A 26144-nucleotide genomic window follows, 5' to 3' on the forward strand; every position below is an offset into this window, starting at 1 on the left:
TGTATTTGATCCCAGTGGCTACCATGACATTGCAAATTCTACTACTCAGCCATAGACTCAATTTCCATGGATTGAGTTGTTGTGCAATTATCCTATGCATTAAAATGATCTAGTATATTATACAAGTTTGAATAGATTTTAGTACAGTTAAACATGTAGTTGTGTATCAAACTTGTCACCACCTGTGGTTAGACCACATAAACATCTCACAATAGAACAGAAAACAATCATTGAGTCCCAGAACAGAACAGAAGAAATACATAAAAGTTGCATAATCTGCCCAACAATATTGGTAAACAAAGACATTGTTGAGAAAGACATGACACGAATGATAGGCTTGGCTTGATTAGTTAACCTGGACCAACTTTAGGGATGTCATAATGCTCACTCATGTTTGCAAGATACTGATTGAAATCCTGAATCCTATCACGGTGAGATTTGTTAGCAGTCTTGGCCAATTTATGGTTATCTATTCTCTCTCTTTGTTCTATGTATCTTTTTTCAGCAGCTGTCAGATTATGATCATAAGTAGCAGTCTTTCCCTCTTCACTCAATTTGCTGTTGCTGATGCTATCATTGATTTCATCCTCATCAGGATTGATTGTCAATTCTCTACTTCCACCACCTACATAATTCATAATAATATAATAGTATTCAAACTCAAATTATGATTGATAAAAGTAAAACTATGTTGACTGCTACTGAATTCATTTCATTGTTAAAATTATAAGAAGTTTTGCCGAGACAGACCAAGGGAAATTGTCATGCAAATGAAAATGCCCAAGTGAAACACAAATACATGCATGCAATAGAAGAATAAACGGTTTCTACACATAAACTGATACTCACACTTAGACATGAACCTTTACTTCAAATGCAATGGTGCAAATGAAGATGTAAAAACACATATAATTGCAGTTACAGGAAAGTGAGCGAGTGCGAGAGAAAGAAATAAATGCAAATAATTATGAAAGTTGATAGCAAGGAAAAACTGTTCTCACAGCTCCAACAAGTGTATGCCTATAGCGCATAGGCCAAACCACCCAATTTCTAGGAGGCAACAAGTTTTAATTCAGTTCAACGACCTCAGCGATCAATTTCAAGCCTAGACCCTTGAAAAATAGGGAAAAACCAAAGAAAATTAGCATAACAAAGTCATGCCAGCCTTAACAAAAAAAGACAAACCTACCAGCTGAAAGATCATCTTCTGTGATTACAGACTTCTGTTCTTGAAGAAGCTTCTTGTGTTTCTTCTTTTTCTTCATACCACCAGCTTTCACATCCAGAGCCTTTCCCTTGAGCTTCAGCTTCCCAACAACCACATTATCATATTCTGACATGTTCACTAGCAGGATGATATAAAATAAAAAACTGTTAATCACCAAATAAAGGAAAGAAAACAAAGATACCGCTCTGTACTGTTATTTCTTTTTGCCTAGCTCATTTAAGCCATGAATGTCTCTAGACCTTTGCCTTTTGGATAATGAACTACCACAAATGAGAGGAGACTAGGCAGCCCTAAGTGCATTTATCACAAACTTTTACCAACACTAAACAGTGTACACAGTATATGGTCTAACACCCAATGAAAATCAAACTACCAATCCACAATAAAAATTTGCATAGTACTAAAAACTAAGATAAACACCCAATTTGAAAACTCCTAGCACAAAACAAATGTAAATTAGATAATAAAAAAGAAAAAGAAAGCAACACGAAAGAAAGCCCAGATCAAAATGAATGAACTGAAACCCAATACTAAGCAATAAAAGCAGAACCGAATGAATTAGAAACATTAATTAGTCTTGAACAAGAAATCTGCAAAATTAGGTTTAGCCTTTGGGTACCCAAAAAGGGTTAATCAGGAGGAGCACAAATTCTAAAGACTCTGAAGTAGTGAAGTTTCTTAAACTTACCTACAAAGCAGGTTGGTTGTGTTATGGAAGAAAAGCTTCGATTTTTGGGGATATAACTCAGGCGAGGAGGACGGTGGATTGATTTGATTGAAGAGGTTCTTGGGTATTGCTCGACTCAGAGGAATTTCGAGAATCAACGGTGAAATACGGCTGCCAACAAAGATCGGCTGAGAGATTTCGCCACAAAAAGATGACTCCTCACCGGAAAAGGCTTCGGAGATCGACTGATTTTGAAACACCAAATCCAATTCCATTTAATAAAAATATCAACTTTATAAACCGACCCGTGTGAAATGACATTCTTGTCCTTTGAAATTAATAATATTTATGATAAAGCCCTAAAACCCTTTTTCTTTCTCTGATACTGATTCACCACTTCTTTTCCATACGACTCTTCTCCAGACTCCATTGTTGGAGCTTCTTCCACTCCATCATCCAGGTATTATCCTCTGCCTCATTCCAATTTATTTATAGCTTTCCTTTTATTACGGTTGAAATTTATGTATCTGATAGTGAAAATGAAAGAATTGTTTTGGTAACTTTTGGATGAATTTAGGGTTTTGCAAGTAGAATATACTCGCAGAAAGCGAGAGATGAATTATGAGAAGAGTCTATCGGAAGAGTCAGGGTCCATATTCAGTGAAGGTATTGGGATAGTTTTGTATCGATGGTCGGCGCTCCAATTGGCTGTCGAGAACGAGTGGGGTGGCCGTCAATCGCGCCAAAAAGCACAGCAACTCCATTCCGATATCTTCTCTTGGTTCACTCACTCTACTGGAAAAGGAAAAGGTCTTTTTTTTACCTCTTAGAAGGCAATCAATACCCTTTTTTCATCTTATTTTGATTCATTCTACTCTTATTTTAAATGGGATTTCGATGGAAACTGTATAGTATTACTTTACGTTTTGAAAATTAGAATTGATGCATTCACATTAGTTTGTATTGAAAATTTCGATTTTATTTTGATGATGTTATCTTAGTCTGTTCCTTTTTCAGAACCTCTATACATAGATGATTTAGAAGAGGTGCTTGTTCAAGGTTTGCAATCTCTGAATACTGAGGTTGACGATGGCAGTGTTGAGGAGGTATGTATGACTTGTTGAATCTTACAAAATTTTCATGATTAAGTTAACTAACAACAACCGTTTATGTATAAGTTCCTTTTTGTTTTCTGTTATAGAAAATATCAGACATGTAAAGTGTGTGTCAATTTATAAAAAAGAATGGGTTGCTTTATTTATTACCAATTGGTTTTGAGTTGTAACTCCATACTTTTTACTATGCACATCATTCTATTTCTACACCACTTTTCATATTCTAATTCTAACGAATATGTATCCGATCTAAATCTAAAAACTGGTCAAAAAAGAGAGTCAAAAGAGCCTATTGAGATTTGGGGATAGTGAGCCAAAATAGCCAAGATTATTGAGCAAAAATAGCCACTAATATCCTACATGGAAAGTGTGATTATATTTAACAATTTATAAGAGTACGAATTACTCCATTCATTACTAATTAGTTTTGAGATGAACTCCATACTTCTTACTATGCACATCATTCTACTTCTACACCACTTTCCACATTCTAACATTTTCACTAAGATGGTAGTAAGAACTATATTTCCTTCTTATTGATTTCTTAGCTCAAACTTAAGCCGTAGCTTTTCGTGAAGTTGATTCCTCTTTCTTTTTGGGAAATTCGCCATTGCTTGTATTTGCCAGTTTAAGCAGTCATGTTTTCACCTTTGACTTAAACTTTATGTTTTCGTCTACATAGGTAGCTGAAAAATTAATGATCATGCATGAAGAGTGTCTGGATGGTAATTTTAAGTCCATTGAAGGTCTAAGGGAAGCCAATCATCGAAGAGTTCCGGTTCGTCATGTGAAACAGGTAAATTTTGTTTGAGTTGTATAGGTTTATAAAAAATTCACAAGAGATTAGGAACACTAAGCTGCATCATGGAGGTTTTGGAATCACCATTTAGCTAATTCATGAATATTGCAATTAATTTGATAAATTTTTTGCTGCTTAATCTGAAGATGTTCCCAAGATAATCATACAGTTAAATAAATCCTGATACTCATTAGAATTTTCATTAGCGATGGTTATGGTTGACATTTAAAAGCTTGAGAAGCAATTAAACAAGAACAAATACACATGTATATTCAATTTCCAAACAGTACTAGAAATTTAATCACTCTCAGCTTTAGCATGTTATGACAACTTTGCTACTATTGTTTTGTACTTGTGTATTCAGGCATTGTGTCCCTTGGAAGAATTTTATTGAATTCTGAGGTTCAATTTATAATTATGTTTTCATTTGCTGTCCAACTGGTGTAGGATGGTGAGGATGATGACAGTGATGACGATGATGAAGAACAGGATGTCGGTGTGGGTGATCATTCATCGAAAATGGTGGTTAGCTCAACAAAGTCCTTAGAAAATTCTTGCTCGGCGGACATGATGGTAGTAGATGAGCCAAAGCCCTCAGCATCACTTACAACCGCAGCTGAGGACGACGAATGGGTAGTGGTCGGACCAAAACGAGGCAGGGGAAAAAGGAACTAGGTTGAACCCATATTTCTACAAGCTTTTCCATGGAAAGGTTTTGTTTCATAATCGTATTCTATATCTTGCTATTGTCACTGACGTAGAGCGAGTGCATGTGTTAAATAGCATTTTGTATTCAAAATTTTGTACCTGTTTGGTTGTGCCTGGTAATCAATTTTTGTTCTCCATAGACAAGCATTTCTATGTAGTTTATCATCGACTTGTCTAAAAAAGAAAAGAAATAGAACTTTCCTTGGCAATTTTAATTCAAAGAGACGGGCATGAAAGAAAAATGTAAACATTTTTATTTTTAGAAGATTTACAATCTAGGAGAGAAACAATATTGATCAAACACTTATATCATAGCATTTATTATAGCTGCTGATGAAATAAATTTTTCTTTCTCCTTCCCATCACCAATGGCAAAGTTATCACGCTTGACTTGTAACGACATCGTTTTGGTTGAAGTTGGTCTGTATCAAAGCAGTGGATGATACATGATTTGATTTGATGTTCTACTTGTAAATAATGGTCTACTAAAGTAGTTTGTATTAACTCTATATTACTTTGATTAAGTAGTTTGTATTAAGCATAAAATCCGAAAAATCGAGTAAACCTTTCCGAACACCGAAAAAACCAAAATTAATTAAATTGAACACTTAAAAAATTACCAACGGTGTAAATCGTCACTGTTCGGTCGGTTTGAAAAATTCATGTGGACTGACCGATTTGCACCAAAACTGACCGAAATTATAAATATATGTATATTATGCTTATGGACTTTTAATTATGTTTTCAAACATTTAAATTTATGAATGTAACTATAATCTATGTATTTATGTTTTAAAAAAACACAAAAATGAATTCCAACAATCCAAATTTTTTAGTTTTTTTTTTTTAACTAAAACTTTCTAAAAAATTATGGAAATTTAAAAAAAAAATATGAATTTCGTTTTAGTTGGTTTAACCGACCAAACTGCAGTTCAAAACTGTCGATTTTTTTCTTTAATTGGTTTGGTAAGTCGGTTTTAATCCAAACTGTCCGATTTTCAACCCTAATATTCGCTACCAATAAGTTCCCTCTGTTCTTTGCTATAAAGCAAGTTTTTAGTTCAAACCCACCTGGCCTGGCCACTGTCCCAATTATTCCCACCAAAACAAGAGTTGAACATTTTCTCTGGGAACTTGCATCTGAAGAAGTCTCCATCCAGTGAAGTAGATCCATTTGCATTAAGATTTCTTATAGAAAAAGGAACTTGTGGCACTGTTGGGAATTCATTCAGCTACTTAAAAACATAATTTTTTTTTTCATGTGTATAACTATTAATGTCTCCTAGTAGCCTGTATTTGGCAGACAAATAAAATATTACAAGAATTTAGTAAATGAATTTCATCAAAACTTTCACAATCAAGTAAAATATTTAAATTTGACCCACCAACTAATTTTATCAAAAGTTTCACAAGCAAGGAATAAGCAGCTGAAAACGTTGGCCCAAATCCAATGTGACTTGTAATGACCGTTAGGTTTATACCTAAGTTTCAAACCAGTAAAACTCCCTCCAGGGGAAAGAAAGCCTTCTTTCTCCTCCAAACAAATCATGTCTTAACAATCTTGACCCAAACTAAGTCAGAATAAGTCTCTTGAGATTTTATAAAATGAAAGAGAAAAGGATAGTAGATGGTTTTGATTCTCCATCTTCATCTCCTCCAACACCTCCCTCTCCACTTCCCGTTAGCGTGGGGCCCGGAAACCAAAAGTACCTCTTCTCGCCGTCTCCATCTCTGTCGCCACCTTTCTCACCGCCTTCTTCGAGCCACGACTCCACTGAGCTTCTTCACCTTTTGCAGGAAGATAAGAAGCTGCCTAGTCCCAGAGTGCCTTCAGTATTTTCCTTGGATCTTGTAGACCCTGACATTTTGGATTCCAAAAGCTCATGCCTTAAAGACCTGTAAGCTCATTTCTATCTCACTAAAGAATTGAAATGATTCTAAGTAGCAAATGTAGGATTTTAGAGTCTTAAAGAGTAGTAGTAACTTCATTGTGGTGATGATCAGAAAGCAGTCTAATTATCATTGAGAATTGTCAGAAAGAGCAATGGATATCATAGTCTTTAAGTTACTTCAAATGTTATTCCATAAATTTCATGTTTTTGCAACAAAAGAGAAGAGAATAGTAAGGCTGATTCAATCAATCACAACAGAAAATAAAATTGTTTTTAGAATCACATATCATAAAAATGCAGTTATCAGTCTATGCAAAAGCCATTCAAACCCAACTGGACAATTTCTCAACTCAAAGCATGCACCCATCCATCAGTCAAACTAATTTTAAGTCAAACACATAGAACTAATAGATATAAGGGAGTTTTTTTTTTCAACTATATTTTCCAAAAGACTGGTAGGCATCAACAGTCAACTGCCTTGACCATTAAAAATTAACAACTTTTTCTTTTCTTTTGTTTTTTGCCATTTCCCTTTTATGGAGCTCATCAAATTTGAATTCTTTCTTTGTTTTTGAAAATCAGGTTAGAGTGGTTTGTAGAAAGATGCTGCAATATTTGCAGTAACAAGTCTACTTGATATCTTGTTTCAAATCCAACAAGAATGACATTGTTAAGCAGAGCTCTGGAGCAGTCGACACATATCAGCCCAGAGGAAGAAAAAAAATGCTGTGTAAGATCCATTGTTTGCCAAGGATTCTAAAGCACAATCACTTCTAACTTTACAAACTCAACACAAATCCTGAATTGTGTGCAATTCATTTTTTTTTCCCTATGCTGTTCAATTTTATGGTGAACAAGTGTTACTCCATGAGCAAAAGATAACCAGAGATGAATCTTGAGACATTTGAAATTAGCATAATTTTTGTAAAGTACTCAGCGAATGAATGATGATATTTTCATTTAAAGATGCAATGTAGCTTTCTCAATTCTAGAAATTATTCTCTCAAAGCTCTTAGATTATTACACCAACAGTGCAATGGAATTTTAAGTGAAGGGCAAACTCCAAAGTCTGGTTCAATAACTAAGAGCTACAAAAAAGCATCATAATAAGTCCACAATTCTCTATTTAAATCATAAGAATAGCACGTTTCAGATTAACCAACCCAAAAGAATCAAATCATGAGGTTTATGAAACGAACTATCCATCTGAAACTATCATTAAATGCCCAGCAAACAGCAAAGTTCCAAATACACTTTCTTTTAAAAAAAAAAAAAAAAAAAAAAAAAACCAGTGGGTGAGGAACGAAATATTAATATTAATTCGTGATGAGCCACTTAAAGCTATAGTGATCTGCTTCTGCTACTACCATGGTATAATAAATGACCAAACATGATTTTGGCACAGCAAAGAAAGCGAAGCCTTGAGCTGTTTATACCATGCAGTGTCATAATCAGTAAATTTTCTGTTATTAATTCATCCTTTTTTGGAAAACATGGCAGATGTGCAAAATCAAACTGACAGTAAGGATCTCAAAGATATGCTTGTAATGATACCATAAACAACAGATCAGAAGTTTTTGCTTAATTTACATACAAAGTTTGGCTTCAACATGAGGCTTTGTATCAAACTGAATCGTCGGAATCATCAGAATCGCTTCTGTCAGGCTCCCCGGCATTTGCCCCAGCATCTGGAACATCACCAGGCTGTGCTACGGGTGCGGGCGCAGTTTTCTTATTAGCATTACGAGCATTTGCCTCGCCATTTTTCTCTGGTTCAGCCACTTCAACATGTGCAATACTTTGTCAAGGAATAATCAATCAGAAGGATATGAACATGAATTACAATACAAAAACATAAGCATCGTATCAAGGCAAGTCCTTTCACATAAATAGCATATACATTAAATAAAAGGATATCAACAGTTTCAGTGGGTCCACCAGCTGAGATATTGAGCAAGTCATCCTCTACCCGCCGCACAAGCTCAGGCTGAAAATAAAGAAAATTAAATCAGCAAAGATATAAACCAAGATAAAATAAAAATGTCAGCATGTATAGCATTAAAGAAGTTCCATAATTTTGATAAATCATAAAATTATTACAAAGTGACATTCGAACTGCAATTATCTTCTCATATTCCAGAACAATATATTGAAATGTATATTAAAGCAACAACGCATCATACATTTAGATCTGGCTCCCTTCGAAATCTTCTCTTCCTTGCATCCCTCATAGGAGGGGTGAGACCATGCCTGTACTCCACTGCGTCTGGAGCAGCATCATCTGGTTCTCTTACCATAATCATCTGTTACAAGCTCAATAGTTCATACAGATGCCTAAAAAAGAAACAACCATGTCTGCGACTACATAATAATATCTGCTCTGTACCTGACCAACATCTGCTGTCTTGATTAACACGCTATCGTCATAAGTTTTGTAGGACTCCACAACACAAGGAAGATCCAATAGAGATGCAGGGAAGTTCTCATTTCCAATGACAAATGTGCCAGTCCTACCATCATCTGCAAAGAAATTCAAATTTACAAAGAGGATCCCTTGGCCAACAATTGGAAAACTATAAACAATGACATCCTCATTATTATCCATCTAGTAAAGTATAGCAAAAGCTACTGCATTGACTTTCAGACATATGTCGAAACAACAACACATGAACAATGCCTTCTTGTATAATTATAATGCCTTTTAACAAAATAAAATTATCATTTTCTATGAATAAAGATCCCAGCTGCCAAATTCCTCCTGTCTGATATATTTACTTAATCTAGCCAAGTATTTTGCATGACAGAAACAAAAGCAAATGTATGATGTTTACTTTACTACATTAAATTCACGTAGAGAGATATTAGTATATTACAAAATACAAATCTTACATGGACATAGGTACTAATGTCCATTCCACTTCACAAATTTAAAGTACCAAAAAAGAAACAGTGAATGGGATGTTTTACGCCATACAAATTGTGTAAATATTACATTAGTGGGTGCTAACTGTAATTCTGATATCTGAAAGTTATCAACTTGATTGGGAGATAAAAAAAAAAGCAACAATCTAGCTAATTTAATGATTATGGACTCTTGACTTCAAAAACCATATATGGGGACATGGTTATCAGATACCAAAAGCATGTATTCAAAAGTATCACAAATGGGAAAGAAACAAACGAGGCTATGTTTCGCCGTAAAGATTCTGAGATTCTCAAATTACATGATTAATACCCCCAAAATTGAGATTATATTATTGCATTACGATGCACAATATCTTACCAGAAAAAGACAAATCCAATGACTTGTCCTCAGAACAAGAGGGATCCTCATTCAAAAGACGTTCAATACGCTCCGCAACAGATGGTGGAACCCTAAGAATGAATTGCTCCTCCATAACTACAAAATTCAAACACTACACTCGATATTAATCTGAAAATTGGCGAATCCATCATCAAATGAAATTCAATTCAAGTATGAGCTTTTATATATATATGTTAGAGTTTATGACCTTTTCTTTTCCGGTATGTAAGATTCAATTTCAATATATACATATACATATACTAGTAGGCAGTAGCGGGTACCTCTGATTGTAGCCTTATCCCCAAATATTAAAAAAAAAATATTTTTTAGTGCTTAATTTCAACAACTAACACAAATTTTAGAGTTTGCAATGAATGAATGTAGAAAAATTTCTACATAAGAATTTGGGGTGACAAAAAGTGGAAAAGAAGATACAAATTGTAGAGTATTACAGAGTATAGATCAAAGCATTTACCTGAAAATAAAAGAGAGAAAGGCAGAGAGATTCGGTTGGGTCCTCACTCCTCAGTCTGATCGTTTCTCAAAACTCAAAACTCAAAACAGTTATGGAGGAAGAAGAAGAAGAAGAAGAAGAAGAAGAGAAACTATTGTCGTTTATAAAAATTATTGTCGGTTATTTCTTATTTCGTCTTGTCAATTATTTGTCGTTTTAAAAAATGTTGTCGTTTTAACAACTATTGTTGTTTTTTAAATGTACCATCGTTTCTCGCAAATATTGTCGTTTCCCGAATGTTGTCGTTTTAAGTAATATTTGTCGTTTTTTATCATTAATGTCGCTTATTTCGATGCTGGTCGGTTTTGTTTTGACCACAATTATGTCATCCTCACATCTTACAGTCTCATCGTCAACCTTCTCCCATAATCCAAGAATCTCATTATCAAAAACAATTCAAACCCAATCAAAACCCAACACATATATAGATATATATATATATATACCAGGTAGAATTAACGGGTAATCCACGTCTGCTTAATTTTAAATTTGTAAATATTGTTTATAATTTTAATAAAAATTGGTATATAAATATTTATATCAATAATCTCTACATATATCGAATATAATAACTAAACACAACATTAACATAAATATATATTTACCTGACTACATGACATATATGTAAAATACAATAATATTAAAAAAAATTTAATAATATAAATAAAATAATAATAGAAAAAGTCATAGTGTAAATAGTAATATATATGCATAAATTATTTTTAGTTTCTAATATATCTCGCAATTTCCTTTGTGAATTTGATAAAGAAAAAGAACTTCAATCACTTGATAAAAAAACAAACTATCACTGAAATTTATAAGATAAAAAAATGATATATATGTCTTTATTATTTTTAAATAAATATGATTTTATTATTTAAAATATCTTAAAAATATCATATTTTAATTAATTAATTTATTTTTGTTTAAATTTATGTTTGTTCTAATTTTTTAATTGTACAGTTACAACAAACGATTATATATTATATGTTTAATATAATATTAAATTTAATTTAAATTATAAAATGTATAATTTTATTATTTTTAAATAATTATTATTACAACATATCTCAAAATTACCCTATTTTAATTTGTTTAATTATTTATTTATTTAATATTATTTAAGTTTCAGTCATGTTTACACTCTATTGTTAAATATAAGAATATTTCGTTAAAGTTAACAGATATTAACAAAAATATTATTAGCTGCTTTTGCTTCTGCGTTATGAAATTTTGATAATAATAATAATAATAATAATAATCTCTGTTGTTTGATTAATCTCCGGACTTATTATTAATTATGTTTCTTAAGTATTTGATGAGTTGTAGATTTTCTACTTAATTTGGATCATCAATCATATCATTAGTAAGATTATTTTGAGTTCTGTACGTAGTTGTAGCTTTTGTGGTCCAACTAATAATTAATAATAACACTTAAAATATTTAGATATCTTGTAAAAAATTCCAACTTATCATAATTAAAGATATAATTATATATAATTAAACCTAACAAAGCAACTATCTATTATTGTACCGACTATATATCATTTTAGGATAAGAATTCGGTGCAGCCAATTTTTTGGCTGTATCGGTACAGTCGGACACTTAAATAATTTTTTTTATGACAGTGTACATTATTGTTATTTAAGACATTCTACAAATTTTCAAAATATTCTAAATAATTTACAGTGCCGAAAACAATGTTCAAACTGTTGAATTTTACACACGAGTGCAACAATCTTGTTTTCGGCACCGTAAATTATTCAAAATTTTTTGAAAATTTGCAAGATGTCTTAAATAACAACAATGTATACGATCATTAAAAGAAATTGAAAAAAAATTATTTAAGTGCCCGAACTATGCCCTGACTGCACCGGTGAAGCCAAACCGAAGTGTTGCCCTATCATTTTATATTATGTCTTTACATCTAAATCTATCTACAATAATCTTCTATCATAATACTATATATAAAAGAAGGAGGAGTATAAAATAACCTTTTTCTAATTTTAATTATTATTATTTAAATAATCTTTTACTAAAATGATTGTTAAAAATTAAGATAAAATGTCTAGAGTTTTCTAAGGAGTAAAAAGGTTTTCGAGAATATGCGACAGGTATGGAAAGTCATTTTCCCAAAAACCAAACAAAATTATTGTTTTAAAAAAATAAGTAATTTTACTTGATTGTTCATTAATCATTATTTTGGTTTTGGTTTACCTATTATTTTTTCATTTTCTTGATCTTAACATGTAGTTTTGTATACTTGGTTCATGTAATTTGTCTTGTTGTACTAAGAGTGTGTTTAGAAACAATTATGTAATTATTATAGTAGTAATTATATATCTGACTAATTACATTATATTTTAAAATACAAAGTGTGTTTAGATATCAAGTGGTGGTAATCACTTACATGATCATTTCTATTATCATGTTTGACAAAACAGTTAGTAATTACATAGAAAAATAACACTATCTAATAAATACTGTTTAAAATTTATAGTTTTTAGTAATTACAAAGTGTAATCACACCCAATATTCTCACGGGGCTATGAGAATTGGATAATATAATTGGGAACCCTCAATTACTTTAAATTATATAATTATTATGTAATTACATGATTAGACAAACACGACAAATTGAAGATATACTGAATTTCATCCAATTCTAATTACAGATTAGCTTTCCAAACGCACCCTACAAAAAAAAATATTTATTTCTCAATATTATAGTATGAAAATATACTAATCAAACTTTAATTTGGGATTATTCCACTAGAAGAAGAGAACTATTATTAGCCCCCTATCATTAATTTTTTCCTAATTATACTAGTTAAACAAAAGCTTTACATTTGGGTTAAGCAAAATGATTTTTACCAGCTGATAAACCATTCTTTAGACTTTAATTATATTACTACTTAATTATAGTATATTCCTTTAAAAAAAAGATGTCATAAAATAATTTCACTTTCAATATTCAAATCATACACACTAACACTTGTCAAAAAAAATATTTATTTAAACAAAAAAGCTTAGGGTCCCAATGAATTTCAATCATTGGGGTGTGAGGTATTTTTTCTGACATTTGGGTTGGAATGACATGTCACCAAACTTTAACTTTTTTTTATAAGGTCCCATGACAAAAGCTTATTATTATTGCACTTATACATTTAAATTTAAATAAAATGTTGTTATTTGGTCCCTTAATGTGTTCAACATCATATGAGGTGACACATTATAATTGATCAATAATACTTCATAATATTTATTAAATTCAAATATGTGAGACCCGATATTGAATTGCACTAATAGCGATACGTCACCTACTTAGGGATGTTTGTTTTGAGTAGTTGAGTTGCTTTGTAAAGTGTAGATGAGCTTAAGATGGAGGTAATATGAAACTCTTGTGTACAAAATGGTTCACTTTACCCTTAAAATACATGTAGGGCCCACACAAATTATTAACTTTACCTCCTTAAAATTTGAATCAAACATAAGAAGGGATTTAAATTCTTATTCCCACATTTACTTTCCCTCATATCAAACACCTTTTTATAGTGTTGAGCATCACTGGTACCCCTTAACAATTCTTATTTAAATACGCACTTCCATACATAAATGATACCTATAATTTAGGAAAAAGAGATTTCCATTATTCAACACTTACTAAAGCAAATCAAACATGTCTCAACTTAAATAAATTAATGTGAGAGCCTGTACTCTCTAAAATTTCACATCTTTCTTTCATTGAAACCAAATCTAACAAAATCATATGGTTTTGCTCATACATTTATATATGCATGATCTTGAATTAAAGTAAATGATATAAATATTTTTAATTTTAAAAGTCAATGTATTAATAAATTCTTAATTTGCACTACAAAGAAATTGGACAATTTCGACCCCTATTTTGGTGGTCTTCTTTAAACCGCCAAAATAAGAACTTACGTTACAAATTTAAAATCAATAAAATAGAGAGATACCTTAATAGAATGACACTTTAAATTAATTTTGAAATCGTGACTTCATTTATAGCATATAATTTATGCCCTATATTTCTCACCATTTTTACTTTTTCATATTTAATTATATCATAAAATAGTATCCTAAGTTGTTAAACATTAATATATCAAATTGCATACTATATATTTTGACCTTATAACTTTACTAAAAAAATCACACTTCAAAATATTATTTTACCAAATTTTCAACACTTTAAGGTAGTAAAATTATGAAGTTCATCGTTTTAAGAATGTGATATATAATCCCAACCGTTTGTTTGATTAATCTCCGGTCTTATTATTAATTATGTTTCTTAAGTATTTAATGAATTGTAGCTTTTCTACTTAATTTTGATCATCAATCATATCATTAGTAATATCCCAACCCAACTAATAATTAATAATAACAGATAATATTTAGATATTTTGTAAAAAATTCCAACTTATTATAATTAAACCTAACAAAGCAACTATCTATTATTGTACCGACTATTATTTTATATTATGTCTTTACATCTAAATCTATCTACAATAATCTTCTATTATCATAATACTATATATAAAAAAGAAGAAGAGTATAAAATAACCTTTTTCTAATTTTATTATTATTTAAATAATCTTTTACTAAAATGATTGTTAAAAATTCAAATAAAATGTCTAGGGTTTTCTAAAAAGTAAAAAAGTTTTCGAGAATATATATGATTGGTCTCGAAAGTCATTTTCCCAAAAACCAAACAAAATTATTGTTTAAAAATAAGTGATTAGTTAATTAATCATTATTTTGGTTTAGCAGTTATTTTTTCATTTTCTTCTTCTTAATCTTAATATATCGTTTTGTATGTTTAGTTCGTGTAATTACATATCTGAATAATTACACAATATTTTAAAATATAAAATATATTTGAATGTCAAATATAATCACACACAATATTCTCACGAGGCTATGAAAATTATAAAGTATAATTGAGAATTCTCAATTACTTCAAATTATATAATTATTGTGCGATTACATTATTAGAAAAACATGTCAAATTGAAGATATACCAAATTCCATCCAATTCAAATTCCAAAAGTTTAATTTAAACAAAAAAAAAAATCATAGAATAATTTCTTACTTTGAATATTCAAATCATACACTAACACTTGTCAAAAAAAAATCTTTATTTAAACAAAAAAGCTTAGGGTCCCAACTGAATTTCAATCATTGGGGTGTGAGGTATTTTTTTTTTGACATTTGGGTTGGAATGACATGTCACCAAACTTTATTTAAATTTGCACTTCCATACATAAATGATACTTATAATTTAGGAAAAATCATACATATCTCAACTTAAATAAATTAATGTTTTTATTTTAAAAGATAAGTAACCATTTGGTACCTTATGTTTTTGCAAAGTATCATTTTGATACTCTCTGTTTTCAATAATGCTCATATGGTACCTTGTATTTTAAAATCGTACAATTTGGTACCCTAAACTCAAAATTTAATTAATAAAATCTTACCAATTTAATCAAACTGATGTTAATTATGTAAGCTCCAAATTTAAATTTAATTACTTAATTACATATAACTGATGACAGTTTGATCATATTGACAAAATTTTATCATTCAAATCTGAGTCTAGGGTATCAAATATGTATAATTTTTAAAATACATGGTACCATATGAGCATTATTGAAAACAAAGAGTACCAAAATGATCCTTTGCAAAAACATAAGGTACCAAATGAATAAATTTCCTATTTTAAAAGCCAATATATTAATAAATTCTTAATTTGCTTCCATTACAAGAAAATTTAACAATCCCGATCTTTATTTTGGTGGTCTTCTTTAGACCGCCAAAATAAAAACTTACTTTACAAATTTAAAATCAATAAAATGAGAAAATGCTCATATACATTAATAGAATGACACTTTAAAATAATTTTTTAATCGTAACTATTTCATTTATAGCATATAATTTACGCCCTAAATTTCTCACCATTTTTACATTTTTCATATTTAATTTTATCATAAAATAGTATCCTAAATTGTTAAACATTAATATATCAAATTACATACTATATATTTTGACCTTATAATTTTACTAAAAAAGTGTCACTTCAAAATATTATTTTACCAAATTTCAAAGGTAGTAAAATTATGAAGCTTACACATGTAACTTTATTTGTACAACGATAATTAACTGTCAATTTTAGTTGGCGCCAAATTAATAATAATAGATAAAAATAAAAAACATCATAAATATAAAAAATTAAAATATATTTTATTATATCACTTATAATTTTATATCTTTATTTTAGGTTTAATATTCTCAAAGTAGAAATTCATATTTTCTTAAGAAATTTCATTTTTTTTAACATATTAGTATAAAAAAAAAATACAAAAACCATAGAAAATTTTCATATTCCTTAAATATTTGAAGAGCCATAGAAAAACGATGGATGTGATTGTAAGAACAAAAAAATGAGGGGCAAACGGCAATAAATCTTTACAATTGAGGGGCTAAAGTGAAATTTTCTTATCAATCGGTTTCCAACAGTATCTCATCTGCACTAACAATCCAGTCACCTTCATCTCCAAAAATATATAAATAAATTTAAAAAAAAAAAAAACTTCGAAAAATAGTTTGAAGAAAACGCCGGCAAGAGAGTCAATTGAAGAGAAAACCCTATCACTCGAATTCAAACCCATAATTGCATTGTTTTAAGCTTGAACAATCATCATACAATGTTAAATCTCAGGTAAATTCTTGTGTGTACATGTCTGTATATCTTATCAATTTCTCTTCTTCTCCAAACTCATGGTTTCTGTTTTCATTTTTATTTGATTTGTGTGTGTGATCGTTATATTGTGTTGAATTGAAACTGAGCTTTGAATTTTCGCTACGCGTTTGGAAAAAAATTGTTTTTACAATTCCATGATTTGTTGTTTTTTTTTTGTGTGTGTGTGTGTGGTTATTTTAAAGCCTCTATTCACTTTTTTCCAGATCTTCTAATTAACTTGATTTGTTCGGAACAGTGCTGGAATTCATAGTAGATAGTGGTGTTAGAGTTTTGTGTTTTTAGGATATTGGAAGTGATCATTTCTTGCTGTTAATTTCTTTTCTGTGATTGTTTTACTTCTCACTTTATCTGAGGATTTGTTATGATGTTTCTAATTGTTTTTGGGTTGCTTGATTGCCCAAGAAGAGAGAATTATGAAAATGGTAGGGACAAAGAGATGGGAGTCGAACAGGGGAGAATTGAGGGCAGGGGCAGCCCTGATAAAAGTCTGATAATTAAGTATCCAGTAAATAAAAAAAAAAGTTGGAACTTAATGAAATTAGGCCGGCCAATTTTTGGACCTGATTCTTAATCTGTTTTTATAATTTTCTAGGTACTTTTGTAATATAACTTAGAATCATCTTTTTATTAATCCTCAGACTCCTAGTGTTGAATGTTGAGCTAATTGTGTTCTTGGCTACAAAATTGATAGAGAAGGTTGAGATGTTTGTTTCTTAGATATATCAAATTGTCAAAATTTAATGTATGATAAGTATACTGCTAAGTTAATATGTGATTGAGTGATTCACCTTGATTTATATGAGCACAATGGTGTAACATTGTCTCCACTTGCAGGTTCCTTTGTTTTTCTTGAGATGGTTCATGTGTACAATAGCTCTGGCAATGACCTTATCAGTATTACCCTGACTCAAAGTGCTTCGAAATGCAATTAGTTATAAATGATAGTCATAATGAAGATATTTCAGAACGTGAGCCCATCTTATGCCAGTCTGAGAGCTCGCACAGATCGGTAGAATCTTCTGCATCCTGTGAAATCATAACCATTGGAGGGGATCATGCTATCTCTGATGAAGATGGGCTAAATGTTCGAGTTGAAGACAACTGCCAACTGGTGAATGCAGATCAACCACAATGCCGTATATGCCTCGATTCTGAAGGTCTTACAGTTCCTATTTGTTCGGTATCTGTATTTGTATTTCTTTAGTTACCTGACATTGTCACCATTTGGAATGGTGACTTTGTGTATTGTGAATTTTTGTGCAATTTCCAACCCTCAACACCACACTGACCCCCGCCCCAAAATATTAACAAACTTAAACAAAATATTATGTTTGTAATAATCAAATATTCAAAGAAAAGATAATCTTAATCTTATATACAATATGCTGGCAACTGTTTGTTATTTTAATATCCATAAATCTATCTTAAGGCCACGTGCATTATTTCTTTCAGGGGAAGACTTGATTGCTCCCTGCCACTGCAAAGGCACTCAGAAGTTTGTCCATAGGTCGTGTCTTGACAATTGGAGGTCCACAAAGGTGAGTATTTTTTTTTGGTTTGTTTGTGTGTGACTAGCAATTGCCAATTGTTTTTTTAATTGCTAACTGTTGGAATCATGGGTTTGCATATTATTATTATTCTGATTTTCTAGTGACAATTAAGTTTATTTTTGTATATGCAGTAGTAAACTATACTGTTTAAACTATTTTAGCGAAATGAAATATCTTTTGTTGAGGCTTGACAGAGATTACCAATTTCTTTCTTTCCTCAGGAGGGCTTTGCCTTTGCTCACTGTACTGAATGCAGGGCTATGTTCTTGTTACGTGCAAATGTTCCTGTTGATCGCTGGTGGTTGAGATTAAAATTCCAATTTCTTGTTGCTAGGGATCATGCATTCATTTTCATTGTCGTTCAACTGGTATGATCACGGACAATATAATGTAAACTGATTATTATTAGTATTTCTAATCTTTATTTAGTTATCAATGGTTTTTCATTGTTGATTCTGAGTGATGTTATTAGTTAAAATGCAAAACTAAGCACATAATTAGTAAAAGATTATAATATGTGTGTGTGTGTGTGTGAAATGAAAGTTACTTGTTTTACATCCTTTTGGCTTGGGAGTCACCTTTTATTTTGGTCAGATAGTGGTTTTTTTCTGGAATAAGTGAAATGACAGTAACTTTTCTTTTTTGCTTCCTTTTTTCTCTTTTCTCTTTATACACGTGACAATTAGGTCTGGGTTATGATCTCTGATGGTATCCAAACATGAAAATTGGGATAAGGCAGCCACCTTTGTATAGTTTTTCTTGACTACTTAATTATACAGAAAAGACAGATGTGTGAAAGTATAATTATCTATGGGGATTATCTTTGTTTTTTTCTTTTAGTTCATTTAAGTTAGTTCTTATTTTTAAAACTTATGCAACTCATCTGAAATATATATAGAAAAGACTGATCAACACTTTAAGAAAGGTTGAGTTGTGATTTGTTAATTCTTCCTTTTGGAGTTAGCTTTGTTGAATTAAGCATGTGAATTGACTTTCATAACGTCGCTCATTGCCTGATTCAAGACTGCTTTTCTGCCATGTCTCAACAGATTGTGGCATTCTTAGGAGTGCTGGTTTATAACTTTTATGGGGAAGAACTTAGGGAAATGTTTGGTTATGAAGAACACCCATATGGATTTTATACAATGGCTGGTATGCACGCCTTGACCCTCTTCTTGACTCGCTCTGTCTCTCTATCTCTCTCCTTCACTTTACACATGTATATGTATTAAGCAGGCATGTGCATATTCGTACTTATTGACATATGTTGATATGTATGTGTAACTCAGGTGTTTATGATCTTCAAGAACATTATCCCAGCTTAATCACAAAGATATTATTTAGCACCATTTCAAAGCAATTTGTCATGTAGTTATGAATTCAATGAGATGGATTTGATGTGGGCATGTATAAAGGGAAGAACCAAAGAAACATGATGTTTAACATGAACACCAGCTGTTTACAAACTCCCAAAAATTTAAAATGTATTATGCATAATATTAATGTCTTGAAATTTATGAATTTCAGCAAAATGTCCACAACTCTGTTTTCGTTCGTGGGTAAATGATGGTAGATTCTTATGAAGACTTGAAGGAGTGTAGGAATAAGTTGATGGATGACCTGAGTTTGACGTCCTTAGTTGCACAGCTTCTTCTTCTTAATTTTTTCAAATAAATATATGCATTATTACATGTTGAACAAGTGTTGTAGAACTAATTCATGATTTCGTTTCACACCCACAGATGCAGTATATGTAACTGTAATCTATCTTCTGTCTTGATTGCAGTTTTGGCTATTCTTTTGGTGGGTTTGCTCTATGGTTTCTTCATAGCCATAATATGTGGACAAAGGATCAGCGAACGCCATTACCATGTTCTTGCTAAACAAGAACTAACAAAGGTAACTTCTACTCGGAAGCTTCTCAAGCTGAAACTTGACTTGTATAGAACAATTAGTAATATGTTTGATGGAGAAATTATGATAAAATGCTTTTGAAATGTTTGACCAATTCCTTAGCTGAAGGATAAAGTTGCTTTTATTCTTTGAGAAAGTGTATTTTATTTTTTATTTTTTATCTCCTGCCTTTGAAACTAATAATTTGGGTACTCAAAGTATATGTTAAAGCTTAGAATCTTGATATCTCTCTACTGATTGATCCGAGGTAATTTTTTCTCAGGAATATGTTGTAGAAGATCGAGAAGGTAATAAGAATGTTCCTGAACTTGACCCCAGTCATGTGACCGAGCTGAGGATGTTGGGCCTCTTTTAGTTTGGAAGTCGAAAGATTCTGCTGTTTTGTATGGTAAGTTATCCAATCTATTTGTAGTAAAACTCACCATCTAAGGTAGTGATATTACTTCGCAGTCTTATTGCTCTCTTCCTTTTCTTTTTGGCTGTCTTTGGCTATAACTTTCGAATACTTTGGTAGATTTCCATGTGTGTTCTCTTTCGTGGGAGTTATTAACTATGAAATAAAATAAAGAAGTTATGCTTATGGCAGTTCTCCTGAAAATCTTAGATGTAAATACAACATATAGGTTCACTTCACCATGGTCATACTTATTGTCTTATTTTGTTGTTTGTTAATTTACTTTAATATGATGTTCTTCTTCTTCATGCGTTTCCTTTTTTTATCACCATAGTTTCAGATTAGATGAACTAAGATGCATCATAACAATAACCACTGGTTTTTTCTTCAGGAAATTCTTACTTATCTATTCAGATATGGTTTTCATTCTCGAGGATCTCGTACATCTTCAACGCACAGTTGCGGATTATTTGCTTGAGTTTAGGCCTTTAAACAAGAACAACCACTGTCTGCAGTGCCTAGACAAGCATATTCCCTCCCATAGTTTCTTTTTTTTCGTTATCAAAAGATATAGTGACCAATATTTATCACCAAAATGTTGTTAGTAAATAAATCGTTCTGTTTGTGACTTTCATGCCAGAACTTGTACAGCTCATTTGTTGTTTGTATCCCAAAAGGAAGTTTGAAACAAAAAAGCAAAGTTTCTGTAGCCCTTGGTTGCTGTTGTACCTGGTTGAACAAATTCTGTGTTACTCATCCATGTGGTTTATTTTAAGTTTTTTTGAACTTTTTTTTTAGTTGGTGCAACTCATTTGTTACTTTAGTTTTGGATAAACAAATGGTTAGGTAACCATTTCGAACACTGAGTTTTGAAATCATTTTGGTACACTGCATTTTGAAATCATACATATTTAGTACCTGCATTTTAAAATCATATATATTTGGTAATTTAATTATGAGTTACAAATTATTTGACAGATTAGTCATATTAATAAATTTTTATCAAATATCTATGTTTTCAAAATATATAAAGAGTATCAGAATGATACTTTACAAAAATAGAAGGTACCAAATAAGTAAATTCGCTAAACAATGATTGAAAAACATAGCATATTCTCCAAAATGATTACAAAAAAACTTGGCATTTTCTCCTTTCTCTTCTGGTTTTCAGAGTTTAATATAATACAGGGTACCTAGCTCAACCACTAGTTACTATTTGATTTTTATAGTTTCAATTTCAGTTCTTGTTTTTTATTTAACAGTTAAATTATTTATAATAACAAAATCTAGTCTTACTGAAATTTGATTTCTAAAGTTTCAATTTCAACAATTAATTATTATTTTTATTTTGTAAAAAAATTAACCCGTGTTGGTCAAAAGACTTAATTTGCTCAAAGTTGAAATTCAAAGATTTAAACTAATCGAGTACACCAAAGCGATAAACTGAAAAGGATGTTTATCATTTTGATAAATAAACAATCATGAAAACAAAGATCATAATCATCTCTTACGAGAGCCTATTTTAATTAAAAAAAAAATCCAATTAATAAAATAATACATTCAAATAGGGCGGACTGAAAAATTATATATAAGAATCAACCTTAAAGGGGAAGAGTTTATAATAATACATATAAAAATATATAACTGAAAGCAAACATTTTCTTGGCTCACTATTTTTTTTATTTTTTATAAAAGCATAAAATACATTCAAATAAAAACCATTATTATTCATGCTTAACCGACCAGGTTGCATCTGTACAGATAGATCCTTTTGATTGAAAATTCCCTCATCTCAAAAACGGATCTTTAGATTCTCTTTTTTCTTTCTTCTTTTCTTAGCCTTGTTCTACATTAATTTACAAATCTGTCTGTCTGGATAAGCCTGAATTATCAACACAACATCATTAGTATTTGACTGTTTCAATGGCACAAACTTATGAAAAAGACAGAATAGAATGTTAAACAAAACAACTAATTTCTTCAGTTTCTGAAAATTAGTCCATGGACAATTCAACATTGCTGGTTATATGATCTTAAGCTAGCATCACTAGCTTTTACAAGTGTACATAAACCTTCCATTTTAAACACATGAATGATTATTGTTGACTCAGAGATCATCTTAGTATGTAAATATTAAGACACAAGAAGACATAAAACTCCAATCTGACACAACACAAAGTTCTAAGTTTACAAGAAAACTCACCCCAGATGCCAAGTTTAGGAAAGACAAGGCTCATATCCTTATTAATCGTTCTCTGATTTAGAAAGTTTATTGGAATTTTCCTCTACTGACTCTATCTGATGAGGGGATGCACCTGAAACCAAATACAAGTTTAAATGCATATAAGATAATACAATACTAATTCATTCAGCTTGAAAAGCAACATCTAATCTAATGTATAAATCAAGCTTAGGGAATATTCATTGAAAGAAATGTAAAGTAATTCGTGTAACAAGACAACATTTTTCAATTGCTCTTCAATCTCTTAGCAAAGATTATATATATGGATTTGGGTGTGTGTAACTATACAATTATTTTCCTTTTCTAAAACCCAAATCCAAAAAGATATAAGAGAACCACCAATGATTATAGTGTTGAAAATGCAGTCAATCGATAAAAAAAAAATCGAATTTGTCATCAAATAAACATGCCAAACCCATAATTAAGATGAATCGAACCTTGAATGAAATAATCCGAAGAAGGCCAACCCCTAACAGTGGTGGTGGACATGGACTCCTCCTCGGTCAAGGGATTAGCTAGCTTCTCAACCAGCTGGGTGAGGCCGTAGTTACGGGAGAGCGGGGGAGGGACCCAGTACGATGATCCGGGAACGAAGGGGAGCCAATCGGGGGCGGATCGGCGCACGATAATACGGTGGATGGCGTCTTCGAGCTTCCGGAGAAGGGGATCGGAGGAAGAAGATGCGGCGTCGGTTAGATCGGCGAGATCGTTGGTGTGAGAGGGCAGACTGGATTGGGTGCGATGAGCGAGGAGGATGGAGGAACACGATGGCTGAGGGGATTTGGGGGAAAGGTGACGAGTTAGGGTTAGGGTTTGGGAGAGAGATCTTGCCATTTACAGAAGGATGACGATGAAGAAGAAGATGAAGAAATTGAGCCTTTTTTATGGGGAAAAAGTGGATAAATAATTGGATAATGTGATCTGTTCGATATTTATAGTATTTTGTTTATTTATTTAATTTGAAAAATATTTTATTTTTTATTTATTTAACGAAAATACTCTATTTGGGATGGAGTAGGTGAACAATAGATGATGAGGGTAAAATAACATGATATAATTAAAAACATTAAAAAGTTGATGGCATAATTAAAAAATTAAAAATAAAATGGCATAATTAAAAACAAAGTTTATACTTTCTGGCATTGTCATTTTGTCTCGCTACTTGTTTGAATATAATATTTTGATAAATTACTTTTTATACCATGTGTTTTGTAAAGTGGTTCAAATAAACTCTTAATCTCGATTTTGATTAAAGTTTTTCTACATTAAAATGTAAAATAATTTATCAAATTAACAATTTAAAACAAAACCACTGTAATTTTGTCTAACTATGTTCTCATATTCAATGTGACAAGCTCTCGACCTATTTTCTTTATACGATATTTTGATTCTTTTATATATTTCCAACATCTATGGCTTTTACCCTTTTATGACTATGCCCTATTTAGCCAAAGGTGATTTGTGAGTTTATATAAGAGAGAATGAAGAGTAAAATCGTGTTCTCTAGTTAATGTGGGACAAAGGAGAGTAAGTTTTACTCTTTATTATTATCTTTCAAATCATCTTATACTTCAAGATAGTAGATCGATAAAGATGGACGAGCACATTGCATAGATAACTTAGATCTACATTTTTCTCCTTCTTCTCCCATCTCTCTCACCTCTTTCGTCTTTCGTAACAGTGGATCAATGAACATGAACAAATGAACGAGTAAATCACAGACATGGATTTACGGGGAATTAGATTTGTGTTTTTGTTAAAATTTTGCAAAGAAAGGGACATGGCCTCAAATGTGTTTGAATAAGTGTTTCTATTTAGCTTGTTTGGTGTTTCTATATATTTATGCCAATCCCATTGCCATATGCAAACCAATAATAAATACACTTTGGCAAGCACTAGAAAATTATTTGCTAACTTCATTTAATCAAGGATTTATATATTTTTAGACTCTGTGTTTTGCCTCATTACCTGTTTGGACCATGTGTTTTGACAAATTATTTTTTGGACTCTGTGTTTTGTAAAATGGTTCAAATATGCTCTTAAACTTGATTTTGATAAACAAAAAATTGAATATAACAACACTGTTCTTAGGCAAAATAGTTTTATTTTTGTTATGAGTTATTAATTTGATGAATTATTTGTGATTTTAGTTCGAAAATTTTTGATCAAAATCGGGTTTAGGGGTCTATTTGAACTATTTTAGAAAACACAAAGTCCAAAAAGTAATTTATCAAAACACAGGGTCCAAACAAATAATGAACAAAAACACAGAATTTAAAAAAGCATATACACTTTAATCAAATAAACAAAGCAACCAAATTACCAAATCTGTTTAGCATATGCAGTTGCACATCCACCTTTGCTGACATGACACAATTAAAAACAATAAAATTTGATGAAATAATTAAAAAAAATTAAATGTAATAATTGAAAGAACAAAAAAAACAAAAAATTGAAGCAAGCAATTGTAATGAATCTATTTTTGTGTCAATACTAATTACTGATGTGTAGAAGTCCCTATAAAGATAAAAAAAAATTAAGAAATTTTGTAATATTTAAATATTAGTTGAAATGTTGATGATATTTAAATTAAAAATGTAATTAATTTTGAAATTATTAAAAACCATGCAAGATTTTATTGATACAACTAGGAGGTTTTTGAGTTTGTTATTTTCTCTAATCCCTATCTAGATTTGTAAGCTTATTACTTTCTTTTTCTTCTCAATACTACAAATATTCTTTTCACTTTTTTAAAGATCTGAAATTAAATATATTCCCAAATTAGTCTACTTTACTTTTCTTTTAAATTTTATTTAAAGAAATTTAAAAATAAATTATTAAAAAGATGTAGATTTTCTGCTCAAAAGATTTATATTTTTATAACACTGATAATAGGGATGCACATTTTCTCCATGGAGTCGGGGCTCTACGGGGACCCGCCCCTAATGGGGCGGGGAATCCCCGTCTAAATAAGGAACAGGACGAGATGGGGATAACTTTCATTCCCCGGATGTTAAATGGGGCGAGGACGGG

At 31.0% G+C, this 26144-nt stretch overlaps 6 protein-coding genes across 9 annotated transcripts; 3 read left to right on the forward strand and 3 right to left on the reverse strand.

Annotated features, from left to right (window-relative positions):
* Nucleotides 1-95: 95 nt before the first annotated feature.
* Nucleotides 96-2165, reverse strand: LOC133821786 (uncharacterized). The gene is made up of 3 exons (XM_062253930.1): nt 1917-2165; nt 1190-1345; nt 96-625 (listed from the first exon to the last, which is right to left on the reverse strand). Exons 2-3 carry the CDS (start codon nt 1338-1340, stop codon nt 351-353), a joined length of 426 nt encoding a protein of 141 aa, XP_062109914.1. The 5' UTR covers nt 1341-1345; nt 1917-2165; the 3' UTR covers nt 96-350.
* A 52-nt stretch (nt 2166-2217) lies between these two features.
* On the forward strand, nt 2218-4621 carry LOC133821785 (uncharacterized). Its single transcript, XM_062253929.1, has 5 exons — nt 2218-2355; nt 2473-2705; nt 2913-3001; nt 3693-3806; nt 4257-4621. The coding sequence occupies exons 2-5, from the start codon at nt 2510-2512 to the stop codon at nt 4482-4484; spliced, it is 627 nt and encodes a 208-aa protein (XP_062109913.1). The 5' UTR covers nt 2218-2355; nt 2473-2509; the 3' UTR covers nt 4485-4621.
* A 1051-nt stretch (nt 4622-5672) lies between these two features.
* LOC133821787 (transcription initiation factor TFIID subunit 7) lies at nt 5673-10336 on the reverse strand. Of its 3 annotated transcripts, XM_062253933.1 has the most exons (7): nt 10189-10336; nt 9693-9809; nt 8796-8929; nt 8593-8712; nt 8325-8396; nt 8004-8197; nt 5673-6375 (listed from the first exon to the last, which is right to left on the reverse strand). In XM_062253933.1, the coding sequence occupies exons 2-6, from the start codon at nt 9805-9807 to the stop codon at nt 8033-8035; spliced, it is 606 nt and encodes a 201-aa protein (XP_062109917.1). In that variant the 5' UTR covers nt 9808-9809; nt 10189-10336; the 3' UTR covers nt 5673-6375; nt 8004-8032. The 3 variants fall into 3 exon arrangements, with proteins under 3 accessions (XP_062109917.1, XP_062109915.1, XP_062109916.1); XM_062253931.1 differs by lacking the exon at nt 5673-6375 and having other exon boundaries at nt 7686-8197; XM_062253932.1 differs by lacking the exon at nt 5673-6375 and having other exon boundaries at nt 7686-8197; nt 9693-9825; nt 10189-10271.
* Nucleotides 6123-7381, forward strand: LOC133821788 (protein PROLINE CONTENT ALTERNATIVE 22). The gene is made up of 2 exons (XM_062253934.1): nt 6123-6415; nt 6992-7381. Exons 1-2 carry the CDS (start codon nt 6123-6125, stop codon nt 7044-7046), a joined length of 348 nt encoding a protein of 115 aa, XP_062109918.1. The 3' UTR covers nt 7047-7381.
* A 6478-nt stretch (nt 10337-16814) lies between the features above and the next one.
* LOC133821789 (uncharacterized) lies at nt 16815-21666 on the forward strand. Of its 2 annotated transcripts, XM_062253935.1 has the most exons (8): nt 16815-16969; nt 17846-18168; nt 18464-18549; nt 18783-18929; nt 19611-19713; nt 20348-20460; nt 20738-20863; nt 21261-21666. In XM_062253935.1, the coding sequence occupies exons 2-7, from the start codon at nt 17934-17936 to the stop codon at nt 20828-20830; spliced, it is 777 nt and encodes a 258-aa protein (XP_062109919.1). In that variant the 5' UTR covers nt 16815-16969; nt 17846-17933; the 3' UTR covers nt 20831-20863; nt 21261-21666. The 2 variants fall into 2 exon arrangements, with proteins under 2 accessions (XP_062109919.1, XP_062109920.1); XM_062253936.1 differs by lacking the exons at nt 20348-20460; nt 20738-20863; nt 21261-21666 and adding an exon at nt 20089-20314.
* Nucleotides 21667-22434: 768 nt separating this feature from the next.
* On the reverse strand, nt 22435-24017 carry LOC133821791 (uncharacterized). Its single transcript, XM_062253937.1, has 3 exons — nt 23549-24017; nt 23073-23184; nt 22435-22751 (listed from the first exon to the last, which is right to left on the reverse strand). Exons 1-2 carry the CDS (start codon nt 23943-23945, stop codon nt 23114-23116), a joined length of 468 nt encoding a protein of 155 aa, XP_062109921.1. The 5' UTR covers nt 23946-24017; the 3' UTR covers nt 22435-22751; nt 23073-23113.
* Between the last annotated feature and the right edge of the window lie 2127 nt (nt 24018-26144).

This window comes from Humulus lupulus, chromosome 3 (assembly GCF_963169125.1).
Source record: "Humulus lupulus chromosome 3, drHumLupu1.1, whole genome shotgun sequence".
NCBI classification, from domain to species: Eukaryota; Viridiplantae; Streptophyta; class Magnoliopsida; order Rosales; family Cannabaceae; genus Humulus; species Humulus lupulus.